This window comes from Triticum aestivum, chromosome 3B, assembly GCF_018294505.1.
Source record: "Triticum aestivum cultivar Chinese Spring chromosome 3B, IWGSC CS RefSeq v2.1, whole genome shotgun sequence".
NCBI lineage: Eukaryota > Viridiplantae > Streptophyta > Magnoliopsida > Poales > Poaceae > Triticum > Triticum aestivum.
Window position 1 is genome coordinate 833,394,911 of NC_057801.1, and position 18,202 is coordinate 833,413,112.

The 18,202-nt window shown below is 54.2% G+C and overlaps 2 protein-coding genes across 2 annotated transcripts; both read left to right on the plus strand.

Annotated features, from left to right (window-relative positions):
* The first annotated feature begins 8,092 nt into the window (after positions 1–8,092).
* LOC123066948 (uncharacterized) lies at positions 8,093–9,384 on the plus strand. Its single transcript, XM_044489923.1, has 2 exons — positions 8,093–8,422; positions 8,499–9,384. Exons 1-2 carry the CDS (start codon positions 8,158–8,160, stop codon positions 9,218–9,220), a joined length of 987 nt encoding a protein of 328 aa, XP_044345858.1. The 5' UTR covers positions 8,093–8,157; the 3' UTR covers positions 9,221–9,384.
* Positions 9,385–10,796: 1,412 nt separating this feature from the next.
* LOC123066949 (uncharacterized) lies at positions 10,797–12,248 on the plus strand. Its single transcript, XM_044489924.1, has 2 exons — positions 10,797–11,159; positions 11,350–12,248. The coding sequence occupies exons 1-2, from the start codon at positions 10,874–10,876 to the stop codon at positions 12,075–12,077; spliced, it is 1,014 nt and encodes a 337-aa protein (XP_044345859.1). The 5' UTR covers positions 10,797–10,873; the 3' UTR covers positions 12,078–12,248.
* Positions 12,249–18,202: the final 5,954 nt, after the last annotated feature.

The window sequence follows — 18,202 nt, forward strand, 5'->3', positions numbered from 1 at the left end:
TTGTCGTTCTCTCGATATCCCATTATACGCGTCTAATAGCCGTTCAGGGATTTAAGATATTGACCATACAGCATGGAGTTTCTCCTGGTATGAAGGAAAAGATGGGTGTCTCTCCTGGCGACCTTGCGGGCGGCTCCGCCGCGCCCTCCCCCTCGCCGCCGGCACCCTACCTCGCCCCTTCCTCCTCCGCGGCCCCGCTGCCGCCCTCTCCGGCGGCCATCCCCTCCGCCGCCGCGTCGCCGGACCGGTTTTGCTGGGCTGATTGCGCTGAGGATCCCTCGTCCCCCCCCCCTCGTCATCCCCTGCCCCGGCTCCTCCCCCCTCCGGGCTCCGGCCATCTCCTCCCTGCCGGCCTGGGGACTCAGCCCCCCACGTGAGGGGTTCAGCCCCCGGCAGGCGGGCGCCCCCCCCCCCCCCCCCCCTCGGCTCCCCTGAGCCCTCCTTGGGCTGTCGCCGCCCAAGGCGGGACTTTGGCCGATCGGGCTTCGCGCCGCCGGCGCGGGCGTACCTGGGGCATGGCTGGGCGCTCCGTGAGGGGTGCCGCCCGGTGGTGGTGGCTCGGCCGCCGGGTCCCCCGCCCCCCTCCTCCTCGCCGGCTCTCTCCCTCCCTCTCTCCCTCTCGCTCAAGGCGCGCCGCTCCGCCCCGTACCGGCCGTTTATTGCGCATTTCGGGACCTCCGGTCTTCGGGTGCGGGCTGTCCGGGGCGCTGTGGCCCCTCCTCCCTCCCGGGCTGGCACCGCGCCGGCGGCGGCGCTGATGGCTGGCTCCGGTAGGGTTCCATCCCTCTCCCCCGAACCCTCTCTGAGCGTTGGCCGCTCCGCGCGGGCGGATGGGCTGCTGGGCCCTGGCCCGCCCCGGCTGCTGGACGCCCCGCGCCGGCTGCTGGGCCCCCCGCGGCTCGCTTCGGGCCGGCCCGCCTCGATGCTTCCCGTCCGGCCCAGCCTGGACCGGCCAGCTCCTTGCCCTAGGCCCAAATCGGGGAAACCCCCTCGATCTGGCTCCCATGTGGATTTCCCCTGCCTCCTCCCTCCTGACGGTATTCGGCGCGAGGAGGAGCTCCGGAGGGAGCTCCGCGACTGCCGCCGGTCCCCCTCCCGCCGCGAGGACCGTGGTCAGTCCCGCTTGCCTCGGGCTTCCTCGGGCGATTGGCGCGCCCGCCGACGCTCCCCGTCGCCGCCCCCCGTCGGGGCCGATCGCCCTCCCCCTCCCCCGCGGCTCGGCTCAGCCCCCCTCCCTCCCCGGGATGGGATCCTCCCCACCCCGGAGCCTCACCGATATGTGCCGCCCCATGCCTCGGCCCCCGGGGGTGTGGCCCCGGCTCCGGCTCCCGGTGGAGGCCCCGCCCGCGGTCGGCCCGGTCCGGCCAAGAAGAAGAAGCGGTGCGGCGTGCGTGTCGCGCCGCCCGTCCCCCCGCCCGCGGGCCAAGGCTCCGCCTCCGCTCCGGGTCCCGTCTCCGGTCTTCCTCGCCCCCCCCCCCTGTTTCAACTGTGGGGTGAGGGGACACTCGCAAGTCACCTGCGTCAACCCCCAGTGCTGCTACCTCTGCAAGGACCCCGGCCACCCCGCCCTCCTATGTCCGGATAGACCGGTGGTCTCGGAGCTCATGATGTATGGGCATGGGATCGAGGGGTTGGGCTTCTTCCACCTCGAGGTCCCTGATGCTCCTCCGCCGTCTCCTTCCCTTCAGGCGATTGTCACTGTCGTCGATGGCGTGGCATCCCCGGAGATGATTGAGGCGGAGCTCAACCATCTCTACCGTCACCAGTGGGACTGGGTGGTCACCCCCACCGCTGGCCACATCTTCTCTGTCGTCTTCCCCGACTCTGTCAGCTATGGCTACGCGACGCGTAGTGGCCGGATCACTCTCGCCCTCAACCAGCTGGTGGTCGAGATCTCCGAGCCGGTTCACGACGCTCAGGCCGCGGCCGTCCTCGACACCGCCTGGATCCTCATCTCCGGCCTTCCCGATATTGCGCGGTCCGAGCTCGTCATCCGCCAGATGTCCCGTCTTTTGGGCAAGGTGGTGGTGGTTGATGAGCTCTCTCTACGCAAGGAGGAGGAGGTCCGGGTCAAGGTCAAGTGCCTCGACTCCTCCAAGCTTCACACCTCAGTCCGCGTCTTCTTCAACGACCAGGGCTTCGACCTCAGGATCGCCCCCGAGCCTCCCAACCACGTTGGGCGCCCCCGCTCCTTCGACGCTGGCCTCCCCGGTGACAACCCGGGGGCTAGTGGTGACTACCACGGCCGGCACCGTTCCCACCGCTCGGATGAGGAGGGGGCTTCCGAGGACTCCCGCTCCCCTTCACCCTCCCCCCCCCCACCTGCAGGGGGGGCAAGGGCCGCCAGGCCCCCCCTCTCCCTCGGCTGGGTGACTCTTCTCTCGCTGCGGCATCTTCCTCCGAGGGGAGCGACATATCCAGTGTGGGCTTGGTGGTCTTCCCGGCCTCCTCCCCGCGCTCCCCCGCCTCGTCCCCTCCCGTTGAGCCGGACTCGGTGGACCTGCCCCTCGATGCCCCTCCGGTGGAGCCGGTGGAGCCGGCGGAGCCCGCGGAGGGGCTGGCACCGCGGGCGGGTGCCCCCCCTCCCCGGCCACCTGCTCCCTCACTGCCCCGTCTCCTCGGCTGGAGGATGCCCAGCCCACCCCCCTACTGCCGGACGCCCCGGCCCCGGTCCCGGCGACCCTCCCCGCGCTCCCTCCTCCGCCACCCCCTCCGCCGGCTGGGCCGCCCCCTCCTGCACCTCTCCTCATCGGATGCGTCGGGCCGGCTCAGCTGGCCCCTCCGTCGCCGCCTGTGCCGGGGGAGGGTGCGACTCGCGTGCTCACTCCGATGGCGGCTCAGCCCCCTCCCCCCGCTCAGCTGCGTACTCTCGTCGCGGTAGGTCGACCTCCTCCCCGGTGGTGGCCTCCCGCCGGAGTGCGCGGCTGGATGCCCGGCTCTGCCCATCCCCGAGCGGGCGGAGCTATGCGCTGCCGCCCGTAACCTGGAGCCAGGTACACCTCCTGTTCCCCCCTCTGCTTCGTCTTGTTCCTTTTCTGCGCTTGAGTCTATTCCTTTGGGCAACCTCGCCAAAGTGACCTCCGACTCAGCTATCATTTTCAGGGGGGAGGCTGGCCCCCCTTTAGTTCAGATCGCAGCCGTCCGGGCTCGTGAGATCCTCGATGGGAAGCTCGCGGAGGCACGGGCTGCCCTCCTTCCCCCCCCCCCCCCCCCCGGACGCCTCCGCGGACGGGATATCTCCCACCCCGACCGGGCCGCGGCTACCGGCTCCCTCACCTCCGGGGGAGATCCGTGGCCGTACCTGCTCCCGCACTGCGGCTCTTCGTGCGCAAAGCGCTTCTCATGTCCTGGGGTCAAGCAGCCCCCCGATGGCTCCTTAATGCGAGCCCTCTTCTGGAACATCCGCGGCTTCGGCCATGATGGTCGTCGCCGCCAACTTGTGGAGTACATGCGAGATGAGCACATCGACATCGTTGCTGTCCAGGAGACCATGCGTCGCGATTTCTCGCTCCCCGAGCTCGACCGTTTGAGCTCCCACCTCTTTGCGTGGCACTGGCTCCCTTCTAGTGGGAGCTCAGGCCACTCGGGTGGCATCCTTTTAGGAGTGAAGGATGCCACCTTCGAGGTGGGTAGCATGGACCGGGGGGAATTCTTCGTCAGCATGGAATTATTCGAGAGATCTCTCAACTTCAAGTGGGAGATCATCATTGTATACGGGCCTGCCAACCATAGTCGGTCGGCCGCCTTCCTCGAGGAGCTTCACCGAAAGATCTCGGCGGCCTCCCTCCCCGTGGTTGTGGGTGGCGACTTTAACTTGCTGCGCGTGGCGGAAGACAAGAGCAACGACAATGTTTGCTTTGCCCGGATGCAGATGTTTAATGACTTCATCGCTGACCTCGCCCTTCGGGAGATTGACAGGATTAGTGCCCGGTTCACCTGGACCAATCGGCAAGCCGCCCCGACCCAGTCCGTCTTGGACAGGGTCCTAGTGTCCCCGGATCGGGACCTCCATTGCCCCCTTGCATCTCTCCGCGCCATCACTAGGATTGGCTCAGATCATGTCCCCCTTCTTCTCTCCTCCGCGGACGAGCGTCCGCCGATCCCTCCTCGCTTCCGCTTTGAGACCTTCTGGCTCTCCCAGGCGGTATTCACCGACGCAGTCTGCACACGGTGCATCGAGGCTTGGGAGCACCCCACCCTCGGGCCCCCTCGGCTATTGACACGTGGCACTTCTGTGCGAAACGTAGCAGACAATTTATGACGGGGTGGGGGCCAACCTTGGTCGCGATGCCAGAGAGCGCAATAAGGCGCTGCTTACTGTGATCCAGGCCCTTGACCTTCGGGCCGACATGGTGGGTCTGTCTCCGGATGAGTGGCTGGCCCGCTATGACCTCGAAGACCAACTCTCCGTGGTCTACTCTGATGAGCAGGCATATTGGCGCCTTCGGGGCGCTCAGAAGTGGGTCCTGAAGGGTGATGCGAATACTGCATACTTCCAGGCTATCGCCAACGGCCGCCATAGACGCAACACCATCCCCCTCCTCTGGGATGGGGAGACCCTTCTTCAGGACCCTCGCGACATCCGGACTCATGTCGACGGCTTCTATAGGTCCCTTTTCTCTGCCGCTCCTCGGAGCGGCATCTCCCTCGCCCATGATTGTTGGGCCGGCATTCAGTTAGTCTCCGACGCGGAGAACGCGGCCCTGACGGCCCCCTTCTCTGAGCAGGAGGTCTGGGAGGCTATCAAGGGTATGAATGCCTCTTCTGCGCCGGGCCCAGATGGCCTCCCGGTCATTTTCTTCCAGACCTTCTGGAACGTGATTAAACCGGAGGTCATGGCCATCTTCGAAGAATTCTTTGTTGGATCTATTGACCTGGGGCGCCTCAACTACGGGATCATCTCTCTCATTCCCAAGGTCCCTGGGGCGTCCGACATCCGCCAGTTCCGGCCGATCACGGTCATTAATGTGATCTTCCGGATTCTGGCCAAAGGGTACGCCAATAGGGTGACCCTGCTTGCCGACCGGATTACCCACCCTAACCAGTCGGCCTTCATTAAAGGCCGATATATCCTTGATGGAGTCCTGGTCCTCCACGAGGTCCTTCACGAGGTCCGGACCAAGCGCCTTAGGGCGGTCTTTCTGAAGATCGATTTCCACAAAGCCTACGACTCTGTTAGCTGGACCTTCCTCAGGGAAGTCCTTCTTCGGAAGGGCTTCGATGACCGATGGATCACTAGAGTCATGCAAATGGTCTCTTGCGGTCGCACGGCGGTCAACATCAACGGCGAGATTGGTCCTTTCTTCCCTACCCTTTGTGGGGTTCGCCAAGGCGACCCCTTCTCCCCGTTCCTCTTCAATATGGTTGTGGACGCTCTGGCCTCCATCCTTGATAAGGCCAAAGCCGCTGGCCACATCCGTGGGATTACCCCACACCTTTCTGGGGGCTCGGGGATCTCCATCCTTCAGTATGCTGACGACACGATCATCATGGTCGAAGGCTCGGAGGGGGACATCGCCAACCTCAAGTTCCTCCTGCTCTGCTTTCAACAGATGTCGGGCCTCAAGATCAACTTTGATAAGAGTGATGTCATGGTGATGGGATATTCCCCCTCTGAGTCTATAGCCATCGCCAACAGACTTAATTGCCGCCTGGGCTCTTTCCTCACCTCCTACTTGGGGACCCCCATTAGCGACTCGCGTCTCTCTGCCGCGGACCTGAGGCCCGCAGTTACTAAGCTCCAGTCCCGTTGCGAGCCCTGGCAGGGGAGATGGCTATCTAAGGCGGCCCGGACTATTCTCATCAACTCTTCCCTCTCTAGTCTCCTGCTGTTCCTTATGAGCTTCTATAGCCTCCATGAGTCTCTCCACAAGGAGATCGCCAAGATCCAGTCCCGCTTCTACTGGGCTGGCGAGCATGATAAGCAGAAGTACCACATGGTCAGTTGGCCTGACATCTGCAAGCCCAGGGAGCAAGGTGGCATGGGCATCATGTGCTCCAAGAGGATGAATATAGCCCTTCTCTCCCGCTGGCTCTGGCGCATCGCCCAGGGTCATGGCGGCCTCTGGCTCGACATTATCCGGAATAAATACCTGCGAGGCCAGCCACTTGCCTTCTGCCAGAAATCGGGCGGCTCCCAGTTCTGGCAGTCTATTGTTCAGCTTCTCCCGGTGCTTCGCATTGGGACCTCCATCTCGGTGGGGTCCGGCCTCTCGACGCTCTTCTGGTTTGATCGTTGGGCCGGAGACTCCCCCTTTGCGGCCCGCTTCCCCGCCCTCTTCTCTATCTCCGTCGACCCCATGATTTCGGTCAATAGGGCTCTTCTTGACCTGGGGCGCCTTGCTTTCCGTCGCCCTTTTGGGCCGGCGGAATCCGCTGCCTGGCGTGAGTTGCTTGATTGCGTCGCGTTGCACGAGCCGTTGGTGGATGGCAAGGTCGGACCGTGTCCGGTGGCGGCTGGAGCCGTCGGGCCTGTTCTCCACCAAGTCGCTTTACTCGGCCATTGCCCCTTCCTCCGCCCCCTCCCCTTATCGATGGTTTGGTCCGTCCGCGTACCACTGAAGATTCGCATCTTCATGTGGCAGTGGATTCGCGGTCGGGTCCCGTCTGGAGTGGAGGTCTGCAAGCGCAATGGCCCGGGCACCGGTATCTGCCCGCTCTGTGGAGTCCCTGAGGACTCAAACCACATCTTCTTCTCCTGCGTTTCCGCCCAATTTCTCTGGAGCTGCTTTCGTGAGGTGGTCGGCGGTAGTTGGTGCCACACCAACTTCCCGGACCTATTTGCTGAAATCCAGTCGTCCCCCGCGTCCTCTCGCCACATTAGGTGGCTTGAGGTTGGGGTTCTCGCCTGGACGATGTGGACCGTACGCAATAAGCTTGTGATCCAGCACGCTCCCCTTCGTCGCACTACTGACGCTCTCTACAAATTCGCGGGTTTCTTGCAGCTTTGGCGGCCGCTTAGCCGCCCCCCGGACCGTGACGCCATCTCCACCTTCATCGCCGACATCCGATCGATGGCCGTCCGCCTGTCGCCGCCGCCACCGCCGCCTCCGCCGGAGCCTGATTAGGCGCCTTGTGTGATGATGATGTTGTTTTTTCTTTCCTTCTGGGTTTGTTGAGCTGTGCCCTCAGCAGAACCTATGTACTTTGTCGTGAGACTTGGGTGTGTGTGTGGACTTGTGTGGGTTTGTATGCTCTGTGGCGGTTTGCTTTATTTATAAAGCGGGGCGAAAGCCTTTTTCGATAATAACCGTTCAGGTACACATAACTTATCTTACGTTCTGTACATATACAACCGATTCGTTAAATCATGTTAGATGTTAGGGATCTAATTTCTAGAATACTGATTCTATATTCAATGAATTTGCATCTAGAAACATCCGGAGAAGCATTCTAAAGCACCGAAGAATTATTGTCGATGGATTCACCAGAATTTGGTTTTTTATTTGACATACGGGTTGTTTTGCTGTAGTTTAGTTTTTTTTTTTTTTTTTTTTTTTGGTAATATGACATTGCTCAACAATCATTACTAGATGTGGTTTGGAAATTAACTCTTTAACACCTTACAAGTGAAGTTAAACACATACTTGTACATATACCTACATAAACTTAGTCATATATAACTTTAAGGTGTCATAGGGCCCTCCAAAACATAGAGCCGGCCCTTAGTTTCGCGAGAAATAATAAGATCGGCAAAGGTAGGCCCATCGATTGCATGTAGGAAAATATATTTCGTACATTCTACTCTTCTTGTATATGGTCCTTACATGCTACATCATCAAAATATAAATTTGTAGACAAATCTAATTGAGTAAAATATATATAGTTGGTGCTTTCTCCTCCTGTGGTGCTGCCGTGCAACATCAGAATATAAACTGTGTAGACGAATCTAATTTCCGACGTACAAAGCTCGATCTCTGCGGATGGCTGCGATGCTAAGCGATTTCAGTCGCTTTACGTACGTCCCACCCAGGGTCGATCTCCCAGACAGATGCTGTCCCCCACATGCATTGATGCATGCAACACCTGAGCATCTTTCCCTCCTATAAATCCCCATGCAATACAGCCATACACCTCTCCAAACTCACGGCTAGCCACCCACTAGCCACACTTACTGAACACAGGTCAGCTAAGCCAGCTTAGCTCAGGAAGGTAGCAATGGCCAGGGCTTTCCCCATGGGAGTGGTGGCCGCCGCGGCCGTGCTGGTGGTGCTGTGTGCCGTCATTTCTTCTGCCGCCGCGCAGCCTCGTCCCCCTCTGCCAAAGAACTCCCACATGATCACCCCGGGGCGGTTCGGGAAGAGGGCCCAGGTGCTCTCCTGCGACGACACCAAGGACGGGAACAGCCCCTGCAGCGCCACCTGCGACAAGCGCTGCCCCAACGAGTGCGTCGTCATGTGCCCAGGCTGCAAGACATACTGCTGTAAGCATCCTAATAGTAAATGTATTCCCACAATGTCATTCTACTCATGCTGACGCTAACCAAATCCTTCTTGAAGTGTGTGACTTTTACCCCGGGGTGTCATGTGGCGACCCGCGTTTCACAGGAGCCGACGGCAACAACTTCTACTTCCACGGCAAGAAGGACCAGGACTTCTGTGTCATCTCCGATGCTGACCTCCATATCAACGCTCACTTCATCGGCAAGCGCAACCCAGCTATGAGCCGTGACTTCACCTGGATCCAAGCGCTGGGCATCCGCTTCGCTGATCACCGCATGTACATGGGCGCCCAGAAGACCACCAAGTGGAAGAACGACGTCGACCGCCTTGAGTTGAACCTCGATGGAGAATCATTCAACATCGCTACAGACATCGGGGCAAAGTGGCAGTCCACTGTTGTGCCTGGCCTGACCGTCACGAGGACCACCGTGACCAATGGCGTGAGGGTCCAGCTTAAGGGTGTGTTTGACATCATGGCTAAGGTGGTGCCCATCACGCAGGAGGACTCCCGCGTCCACAACTACGGTGTAACTGACGATGACAGCCTCGCGCATCTGGACATCGGGTTCAAGTTCTATGACCTCACCGACGACGTTCATGGTGTCCTTGGCCAGACCTACCGCCCTGACTACGTCAACAAGCTCAGCGTGAGCGCTAGCATGCCTGTGATGGGTGGTGTAGCCAGCTACATCTCCTCTGACATTTTCTCCACCGACTGCAAGGTCGCTAGGTTCGGACTTAGCACCGGCATCTCCATGGTCACCACCACCGCAAACTAAGCAATTCCTCAAGACAACGTCACACTGATGTAACCGGCCTATACTGATGATGAACATAGGCCTAGAAATAAAATAATATGTGAGAAATGTAATGTGTAACATTGTTTTGTGCCAGAAATCAACGACCTTCCCATGAGAAATGAAATGATCTTTCATGCTGCAAATTGTAATGAAGCTTTCCTGTCTGTGCAGTTTTATTTTAGGGTCATGCAATGTGAAAATTCGCTTTAGGTCTTCCTCTTCCTCCCTATTCTAGTTCTAGTACTGAATAGTAATAATTTAGAGTCTCCACAGAGCGATGTAAGAGTTTCATGCTCATAAGCCAATCCCTGCTTAATTAACTTGTTATAACTGTAACTAATATGTGTAGCAGTAAAGTGTAAAGAGAATGAAAATACAATTTGGCTCTTGGGAGCATATGCTCCCGCCCACCAAAAATGTTTTATTGCAAATGTCAAAAAAAATAGATGTGTTCATTGTCACACAAAAATGTTACCTGCAAATTTTTAGGAGGAAATCACAAGTGTTTTGATCTGTGCAAACAAAACAGGTTATTTCCAAATGTTACACTTATTTTGTTTTTGCACCGACGAAGCACCGTTATACCGTTTCGCATGAAAATTGTGAAGCACGCTTGTTACACTAACAAGAACATCTACAAAAAATTCAGAATTTTTTAATTTTAGTTACAATTTATCTTGATTTTACTGTTCATTAGGGAGCATATGCACCCTAGAGCCAAAACGGCCCTCCGGAAGATGAAGTACATTATCTCTAGTGGCTCCATGAATGTAACAAATTATCCAAAGTGATTGGTATGCTGATGAAGAGGCATATGCTGATGAAGAGACATATATATCTCTCTCTACATCAACTTGAAAGAGAAAATTTACAGAAATTTCATTAATTCATGTGAAGTCATAGGAAGACTGGGCATGGGCCATGGTTTCCATCAACAACAAAATGCTCCAGACACTGGCTGAGCCTCAATTTTAGATTCTGGGTTGACCTGTTCATGGCATGGCATGGCAGGCATGCAGCCGACCCGAGGCCGTCGGCGGTCAGCCGGCAGCCATCCGCCGCCCGCGGAGCTCGTAACTGGCACCGGTTGAGTTGACTTCCAAACACGTACTATGCGCTAGCACATGATGCAGTTCACGAAAGTCGTAGCGTAGCTCGGCCGCGAGAGAGCGACGGACGCTTGTTTCTCCATGAATCCACATGAGCTGGAAAGCTATAGCTCAGTCGTCTTACACGATAAAAAAGGGCACAGTGAGACGTACGTACGAGACCTAGCTACTTTATGTAGGATTGTAGCGGGTCAATGCAAATAACTGGTCAACGCTCTACAGGTAGCTAGCTAGGACGATGCGTAGAATGCAGTGCATGGTAACATGCAGCGAAGAAAAATAACGTAGCTATGTTGTCGGTCACCATCTTTGTCTTCCCCTACGCCACTTCGGCTCCACTTCACTTCCGACTATGCCCGGCCATCCCGGCCCCAAAGTCTCACCCTTCCATCACCCATAAGAATCCCTCTACTCTTCCACCCATGTACACACATCCCACCCACACACATCATCCATCCACCCGTAGAAACATCGAGCATACACTTGGCGACATCCAGCTAGCTAGCTCTCGTCGGCGTCGACGATGGCGGGGAGGCGGCAGGCAGCCTGGTGCCTGGTGGTCATCGCTCTGGCAGTGACGCTGGCGGTGGCGTCGGCGCAGCCCGTGCAGCCGAGGGTGGGCGGGCCGGGGAAGAAAGGCGGCAAGATGCCGCCGGGCAAGTTCGAGACGGTGACCTTCGCCAAGAACAACAAGCGCAAGTACGAGGTGGCCTGCACCGACAACCGCGGCCCGCCCTGCGTCGTCTCCTGCCCCAAGACCTGCCCCAACAAGTGCCTCGCCTTCTGCGAGTACTGCATGACCTTCTGCAGTAAGTACTCCTACGCTCATTCTTCCTCTCGGTTCCAACTTCCAAATTCAAATTGTTCCTAGTCTTCATTTCTGTATTTTCCATTTAACCCAAATCTATAGACAGAAGGAAGAGCATGCTAATAATGTCTACCGCATCAATAATAGACTATTATCTGATGAATCTAACGAAACTACGGCATATCATGCAGTGTGCGACATGTTCCCGGGCACGTCGTGCGGGGACCCGCGCTTCACGGGCGGCGACGGCAACACCTTCTACTTCCACGGAAAGAAGGACCAGGACTTTTGCATCGTCTCTGACAAGGACCTCCACATCAACGCGCACTTCATTGGCAACCACAACCCTGATATGAAGCGTGACTTCACGTGGGTGCAGGCCCTCGGTGTCACCTTCGTCCATGGCGGCGCCGACCACCGCCTCTACGTGGGTGCCAAGAAGGTCGTCGAGTGGGACGAGGAGGAGGACCATGTTCAAATCACCCTCGATGGGGTGCCCGTGGAGGTGGAGGCCGGCAAGAATGCCCAATGGGTCTCTAGGGCCATGCCGGGGCTCTCCGTCACTCGCACCGACACGGTGAACACCGTCGTCGTGGAGCTCGACGGCGTGTTCAGCATCTCGGCCAACGCCGTGCCCATCACTGACGAGGACTCCCGGATCCACAACTACGGGAAGACCAAGGACAGCCTCATGCACCTCGACCTAGGGTTCAAGTTCCACACCCTTACTAACGGCGTCGACGGCGTGCTCGGCCAGACCTACCGCTTAGACTACATCAGCAAGGTCAACGTCACGGCCAAGATGCCCATCATGGGCGGCGCGCCCAAGTACCTCTCGGCCAGCCTCTTCTCCACAGACTGCGCCGTCTCCAGCTTCCACCGTAACGGTGACGCCGCCATCGAGACGTTCGCCTCATAAACCATTGGTTCATGGATCCTACACGAGAAATAAACAAATATCAACCGGAAGGGAGTGATATCATCTCCATCATGTTGTTGTGGAGTATATATGTGTGCATCTCACACGATTGAGGTTGTGAAATAAGTTTCAAGTCAATAATTGAAGCAAAGTGTGTACCATGTTAGTAACTTAACATTTTTTTAAGAAAAGAAGCATCGTGCTTACATAGTACTACCTACCTAGAGCCAAAAGCAATATCCGCTGAGCCTTGCCTTTTTGTTTTGTTTTGCGATACCCTTGAGCCTTGCCAAGCTTGCACAATGTACCACTCATCGATAAGAGATTATATACGTGCGCGGACGAAGCCGCCGCCTCCTCCCCTCGAGAAAAGAACTTACGGTTCCTCCGACCCCCGTAGGTGCCGCCACCGCTCGCCTCGTCTCCGGTAGCCCTAGGGCCATGAAGGCACGGTGGACCCCGACCCTTGCTAGTGGGTAGGGTTTATGTCCTACTCGGGAAGATGAAGCAATGACGACTCCCTGGTTATGGAATAAGGTTTTCCCTGCCTGCCCCGTGCCGGTGATGCGTCTAACGTCATCGGAGGGCGTGTTGAGATGTGTCTCCGCCGGATCTCGCAGGATTCGGTCGGTACTGGTCTTTAGTGGATTTGCTTGAACCCAGTCTTTGCTTGTATTCGTTCGTGTATCTATAAGTTGGATGCTTTCGATCTATACTTCACTTCATCGACACAGGTTGTTGTTCTGGTGCGATGGTACTGTGGGGCCTTAGCACGACGACTTCCCTGACTATCTACTGCTATAAGTTTGGCCCGGCTCCAGTGAAGGAGCGGTGATGACAGCGACGCGCCTTCGGTTCGCTCCAGTGTTTGTAGTCGTCGTTAGGTGCTCTATGGACATGGACATGTTTTATTTTATTTTTGTGTTCTTTGTACTGCAATGTCATGATGAATAGATCAGAAGTTTTCTCGAAAAAATGTACCACTCATCATAGTCGGGTTCTTCCCCGGTGGTCTGGAGGACCGCTTCTCCTTCGCCGACAGCTCTTCAGTCTGCACAAGCGGACGGGGAGGGTGGAGGGCGCGGGTAGGTGGCCCCCGTCATCCCCTCTCTGTCCGCACCGGTGACAGTGGTCCCCGGAGTGGGGCACCTGTCTCTGGGGCTTGGGAGCCTGCAGTCGCCTCCTATGGTAACCTTGGCTGACCCTTTGAGGGACACAGCGCCAGGTTTTACTAGGGAGGAGGTTGTTGCTTTTGGCGGGATCCCGGACCCCGTCTCGACAAGGAGACGGATGAGTGCTCGCATCCACGAGCTCCCGGAGGTGGATGATATGCAGCAGCGGTGCGCTATGAGGGCGGCCAAACTTCAGGAGGCTGCATCATCTTCTGGTATGTCCGTCAACATATCTAACTCTTTATTGCATTTTTCTAATGAGAAAATTATAAATAATGCAAACCAGTTAGGAGTTTCACTAGGCGCAACGGATAGTGAGATCACTAATTCGGTCAATGATTTGTTAGATTTGGAGGCGAAACGTGTCTTAGAGACTATTCGTAATCTTGCAGCGGTTAAACCAATGAATGATGATGAGATTGATGCGTTAGGGGTTAGAGTGCTCGATAACCTGTGTGCGGATCTAGCACCCCTTACTCATGACTCTGACGAAGATGATGTACCCCTAGAGAATGAGGAGAATGAGGATAGTAATATATGCGAGACCGGTTATGGGGACCGGGCGACTGAGCCTAGTATACCTAAGCGTAAGTGGAAATGGAAGATTTATCCCGACTCCGCAGTTCGTAGGAGTGCTAGGATTCGAGTTACTAAAAAATTCCATGATGAACTATGAGAGGAATTTTTTGGAATAGCAGAGGTCTGAAGGACTTGGCTAAAAGAAGATTCCTAGCTGAGGCAGCTCTAGAGCTGAGGTTAGATTTTGTTGCTCTATCGGAGACGGGTAGAGATAACTTTGCGCCACAGTTTCTCTCTTCCCTTGTGGGTGGTATTGATTTCGATTGGCATTGCCTCCCTCCGCGAGGAAGATCGGGTGGTATCTTACTCGGTGTGAGATGCGATTCGCTTGACGTTCGAAGTGTCGTGATGGGAGACTTCGCGGTGAAGTTTCGAGTCAGGTCTAGGGTAGATGGGTTTAACTGGGCTTTGGTGGCGGTTTATGGTGCCGCACAGCCTGAGCTTAAAGCGGAGTTCCTGGCGGACCTTGTTCGAATCTGTGGGTCAGAACAGCTTCCAATTTTAGTTCGAGGTGATTTCAATATCATCAGGAGGAGAGAGGAGAAGAACAATGATAACTTTGACGGCAGATGGTCGTTTATGTTCAATACCATTATTGAAAGCTTGGATCTGAGAGAGATAGAGCTTTCTGGTAGAAAGTTCACTTGGGCTAATGCTCTACCAAACCCAACCTATGAAAAACTTGATCGGGTACTTGCGAGCGTGGAGTGGGAACAAAAATTCCCTCTGGTTACGGTGCAAGCTTTTTCGAGGGGAATATCCGATCACACCCCATTGTTCGTGGACTCAGGAGAGCCGAACCATGTGGGTAACAAGAATACCTTCTCCTTCGAGATGTCTTGGTTTGAACGTGAGGGATTCTTGGACTTGATCGCCAGGGAATGGGTTAGAGGTGTAGGAGGCAACAATGCGATAGAGCGTTGGCAGAATAAGATTAGGCATTTAAGAAGTTTCTTACGGGGTTGGGCTAAGCACCTCAGTGGTGTATATAAGATTGAAAAGGATAGACTCCTTACTCTTATACAGGCCCTGGACATACAGGCCGAAGTCAATATCTTGTCGCCAGCTCAGCTTCAGGTTAAAAATGAGGCGGAGAAGAGGCTGAAAGAACTGCTTCGCGAAAAGAATTGAAGTGGGCTTTGCGTGCTAAAGTCCGCAAAGTGGTCCAAGGGGATGCGAATACTCAGTTCTTCCATCTGATAGCTAACGGCAAGCACAGAAAGAAGCGTATCTTTCAGCTTGAGCAAGACGAGGGCACTATTTTAGGTCAGGATAACCTAAAAACATACATTACTGACTATTATAAGCAGTTATTTGGACCTCCGGAGGATAATTGTGTGTCCCTCGATGAGTCCAGGACTGAGGACGTGCCTCAGCTATCAGCTGCTGATAATGATATTTTGGTTGCCCCGTTTTCGGAGAAGGAGGTTTTTGATGCTATTGCACAGATGAAAAACAATAAGGCTCCCGGACCGGATGGATTCCCGGCGGAGTTCTATAAAAAGTGCTGGCACATTATTAAGGGGGATTTACTACCTATGTTCCATGATCTGTTCTCTGGCCAGCTTCAATTATTTCACTTGAATTTTGGGACTATCACACTGCTTCCTAAGAAGACGGATGCTTTGAGAATTGAGCAATTCAGGCCGATCTGTCTTCTCAATGTTAGTTTCAAAATTTTCACCAAGGTCGGGACTAACAGACTCACACAGATTGCGCATTCTGTGGTGCAACAGTCCCAAACTGCTTTCATGCCGGACAGAAATATCCTTGAAGGGGTGGTCGTCCTGCATGAAACTCTTCATGAAATCCATTCCAAAAAATTAGATGGAGTAATTTTTAAGGTGGATTTCGAGAAAGCGTACGATAAGGTCAAATGGCCATTCCTCCAACAGTCATTGCGTATGAAAGGGTTTGATGAAGCCTGGCGCCGCCAGGTTGAATCATTTATGCAAAAAGGTAGTGTGGGAATTAAAGTTAATGATGACATAGGTCATTACTTCTAGACACATAAAGGCCTCAGACAAGGAGATCAGATGTCCCCTATCTTATTTAACATTGTGGTGGATATGTTAGCAATCTTGATAGGAAGGGCTAAGGAAAATGGTCAAATAGGTGGACTGGTACCTCATCTGATTGATGGAGGTGTATCCATCCTTCAGTACGCTGATGATACAATCATCTTCATGGAGCATGACTTGGCCAAGGCTAGAAATATGAAGCTTCTGTTATGCCTTTTCGAACAATTGACCGGGTTAAAGATTAACTTTCATAAGAGCAAGCTGTTCTGTTTTGGTAGGGCCAAAGATGAACAGGATGCTTATAGGCAATTGTTTGGGTGCGAGTTGGGAGAGTTACCATTCTCATACCTGGGGATTCCAATCCACCATCGTTGGCTGACAAACAGAGAGTGGAAGTGCATCGAGGACCGATTTGAGAAGAAACTGAGCTGCTGGAAGGGTAAGCTCATGTCATACGGAGGACGATTAATCCTGATTAATTCGGTGCTTACGAGTATGCCAATGTTTCTCCTATCGTTCTTTGAGGTTCCAGTTGGTGTTAGGAAGCGACTGGACTTCTATAGATCGCGTTTCTTTTGGCAGGGTGATGAGCTTAAAAGAAAATATCGGCTTGCTAAATGGGATATTATCTGTAGACCGAAAGACCAAGGGGGTCTAGGTATTGAGAATCTGGAAATTAAGAATAAATGCCTTCTTAGCAAGTGGCTGTGGAAGCTCTCATCGGAGACTGATGCTATGTGGGCTCAAATCCTTCGCAGCAAATACCTCCAGACAAAAACTCTGTCCCAGGTTATAGTCAGGCCGACCGATTCGCCTTTCTGGAAAGGCCTGATGAAAGTCAAACAGGCCTTATTTAATAGGACGAAGTTTGTTATTGGAAACGGCTCGAGTACACGTTTCTGGGAGGATACTTGGCTCGGCGACACACCCCTGGCCATCCAATATCCGTCTTTATACCGCATAGTTCAACGACGTGAGGTATTCGTCGCATCGGTCTTTCAAACCACCCCCCTTAATATACAGTTCCGTCGAACGCTAGCGGGCAATCGTTGGGAAGAATGGCTCCATCTAGTTAGGAGACTGATGGATGTCCAGCTTTCACAACAACCCGGTGAATTATGCTGGAAATTGAGTAAGTCTGGAGTTTTCACGGTTAAATCAATGTATATTGATGTTATCAATTTGAACTCCATTCCTACATCTAAAAATGTTTGGGACGTTAAAGTTCCTTTGAAAATAAAAGTGTTTATGTGGTTTGTCCATAAACAAGTTATTTTAACTAAGAATAATTTGATAAAGCGTAATTGGACATGACCTACTAGGTGTAGTTTCTGCGATCGGGATGAGACTATCAAACACCTCTTTTTTGATTGCCCGTTGGCCAAGGTACTTTGGCAGACAGACCACATTGCCTTTAATATCACTCCACCGAATTCTGTTAATGCGTTATTTGGGACTTGGCTTAATGGGATTGAGCCTGGCTTAGCGAGACATATTCGGGTTGGAGTTTGTGCTTTGCTGTGGACTCTCTGGACTTGCAAAAATGATTTGGTCCTTAACAGATTATCATGTATACATTTTTTGCAGGTCATTTTTTGATCTACGGCACTGATCCGTTCGTGGTCGCTACTCACCCAGACGGCGGCCAGGGAGCATTTGGTTACTGGGTCTTTCCGCTGGGAGATGGTAGCTCGGGATATCTTCAACCGGTTTGGATGGCGGTCATGTAATAGGATAGGTATTTAGTTTCCCTATCTACTTTGGGCCGGCCGGTTGTGGCATCTTGTCTTGGCTAGTGGGTGTTTCTAGCCTTTTTTTAGGCTTTGTGTGAGCTTTCTGTACTTTTTTATTATTTTTGGCGACCTTTCGAACCATGTAGATACTTATCTATTTGGCTAATAAGATGGCTATATGCATCTTTCTGATGCAGAGGCCGGGGAATTCCCCTTTTCAAAAAAAAAATCATAGTCGGGCTTTGTCCTGAATGTAGTAGTATGAGACACCAGCCCAATCCAAGGTTACAATGAGTGGTCTTTGAGACCTCCACCCAGTGCATGGGACCTCCTAATCGGCGCCCTCAGTGCCGATTCAACGATCTGGTGCTCGCTACGATTCCAAGTGGGCTGCTTTCCGAAAGCCGACATGTTCGCACCTGACAGCGCTCGCTGTCATTCAAGTTCATGACGAGTCCAAATGCCGCACTTGTCAGCGCTAGCTTTAAAAAACAAATATGTCAGCGCTAGCTACGATTTCAAGTTTGCTACGAGTTTTTTTTTTTTTTTTGCAATTGGATGAGTCTGTTTCTTTCAGTTTACAATTTTGTTCAAAGTTTCTTTCCTTCAGTTGAATTCGT

Bases quoted from the DNA above. Each gene is read 5' to 3' on its own strand.
- LOC123066949 (XM_044489924.1), top strand. From the start codon at position 10,874: ATGGCGGGGAGGCGGCAGGCAGCCTGGTGCCTGGTGGTCATCGCTCTG. The intron at 11,160-11,349 runs GTAAGTACTCCT...CATATCATGCAG, and splicing joins GTACTGCATGACCTTCTGCA to TGTGCGACATGTTCCCGGGC.
- LOC123066948 (XM_044489923.1), top strand. From the start codon at position 8,158: ATGGCCAGGGCTTTCCCCATGGGAGTGGTGGCCGCCGCGGCCGTGCTG. The intron at 8,423-8,498 runs GTAAGCATCCTA...TCCTTCTTGAAG, and splicing joins AGGCTGCAAGACATACTGCT to TGTGTGACTTTTACCCCGGG.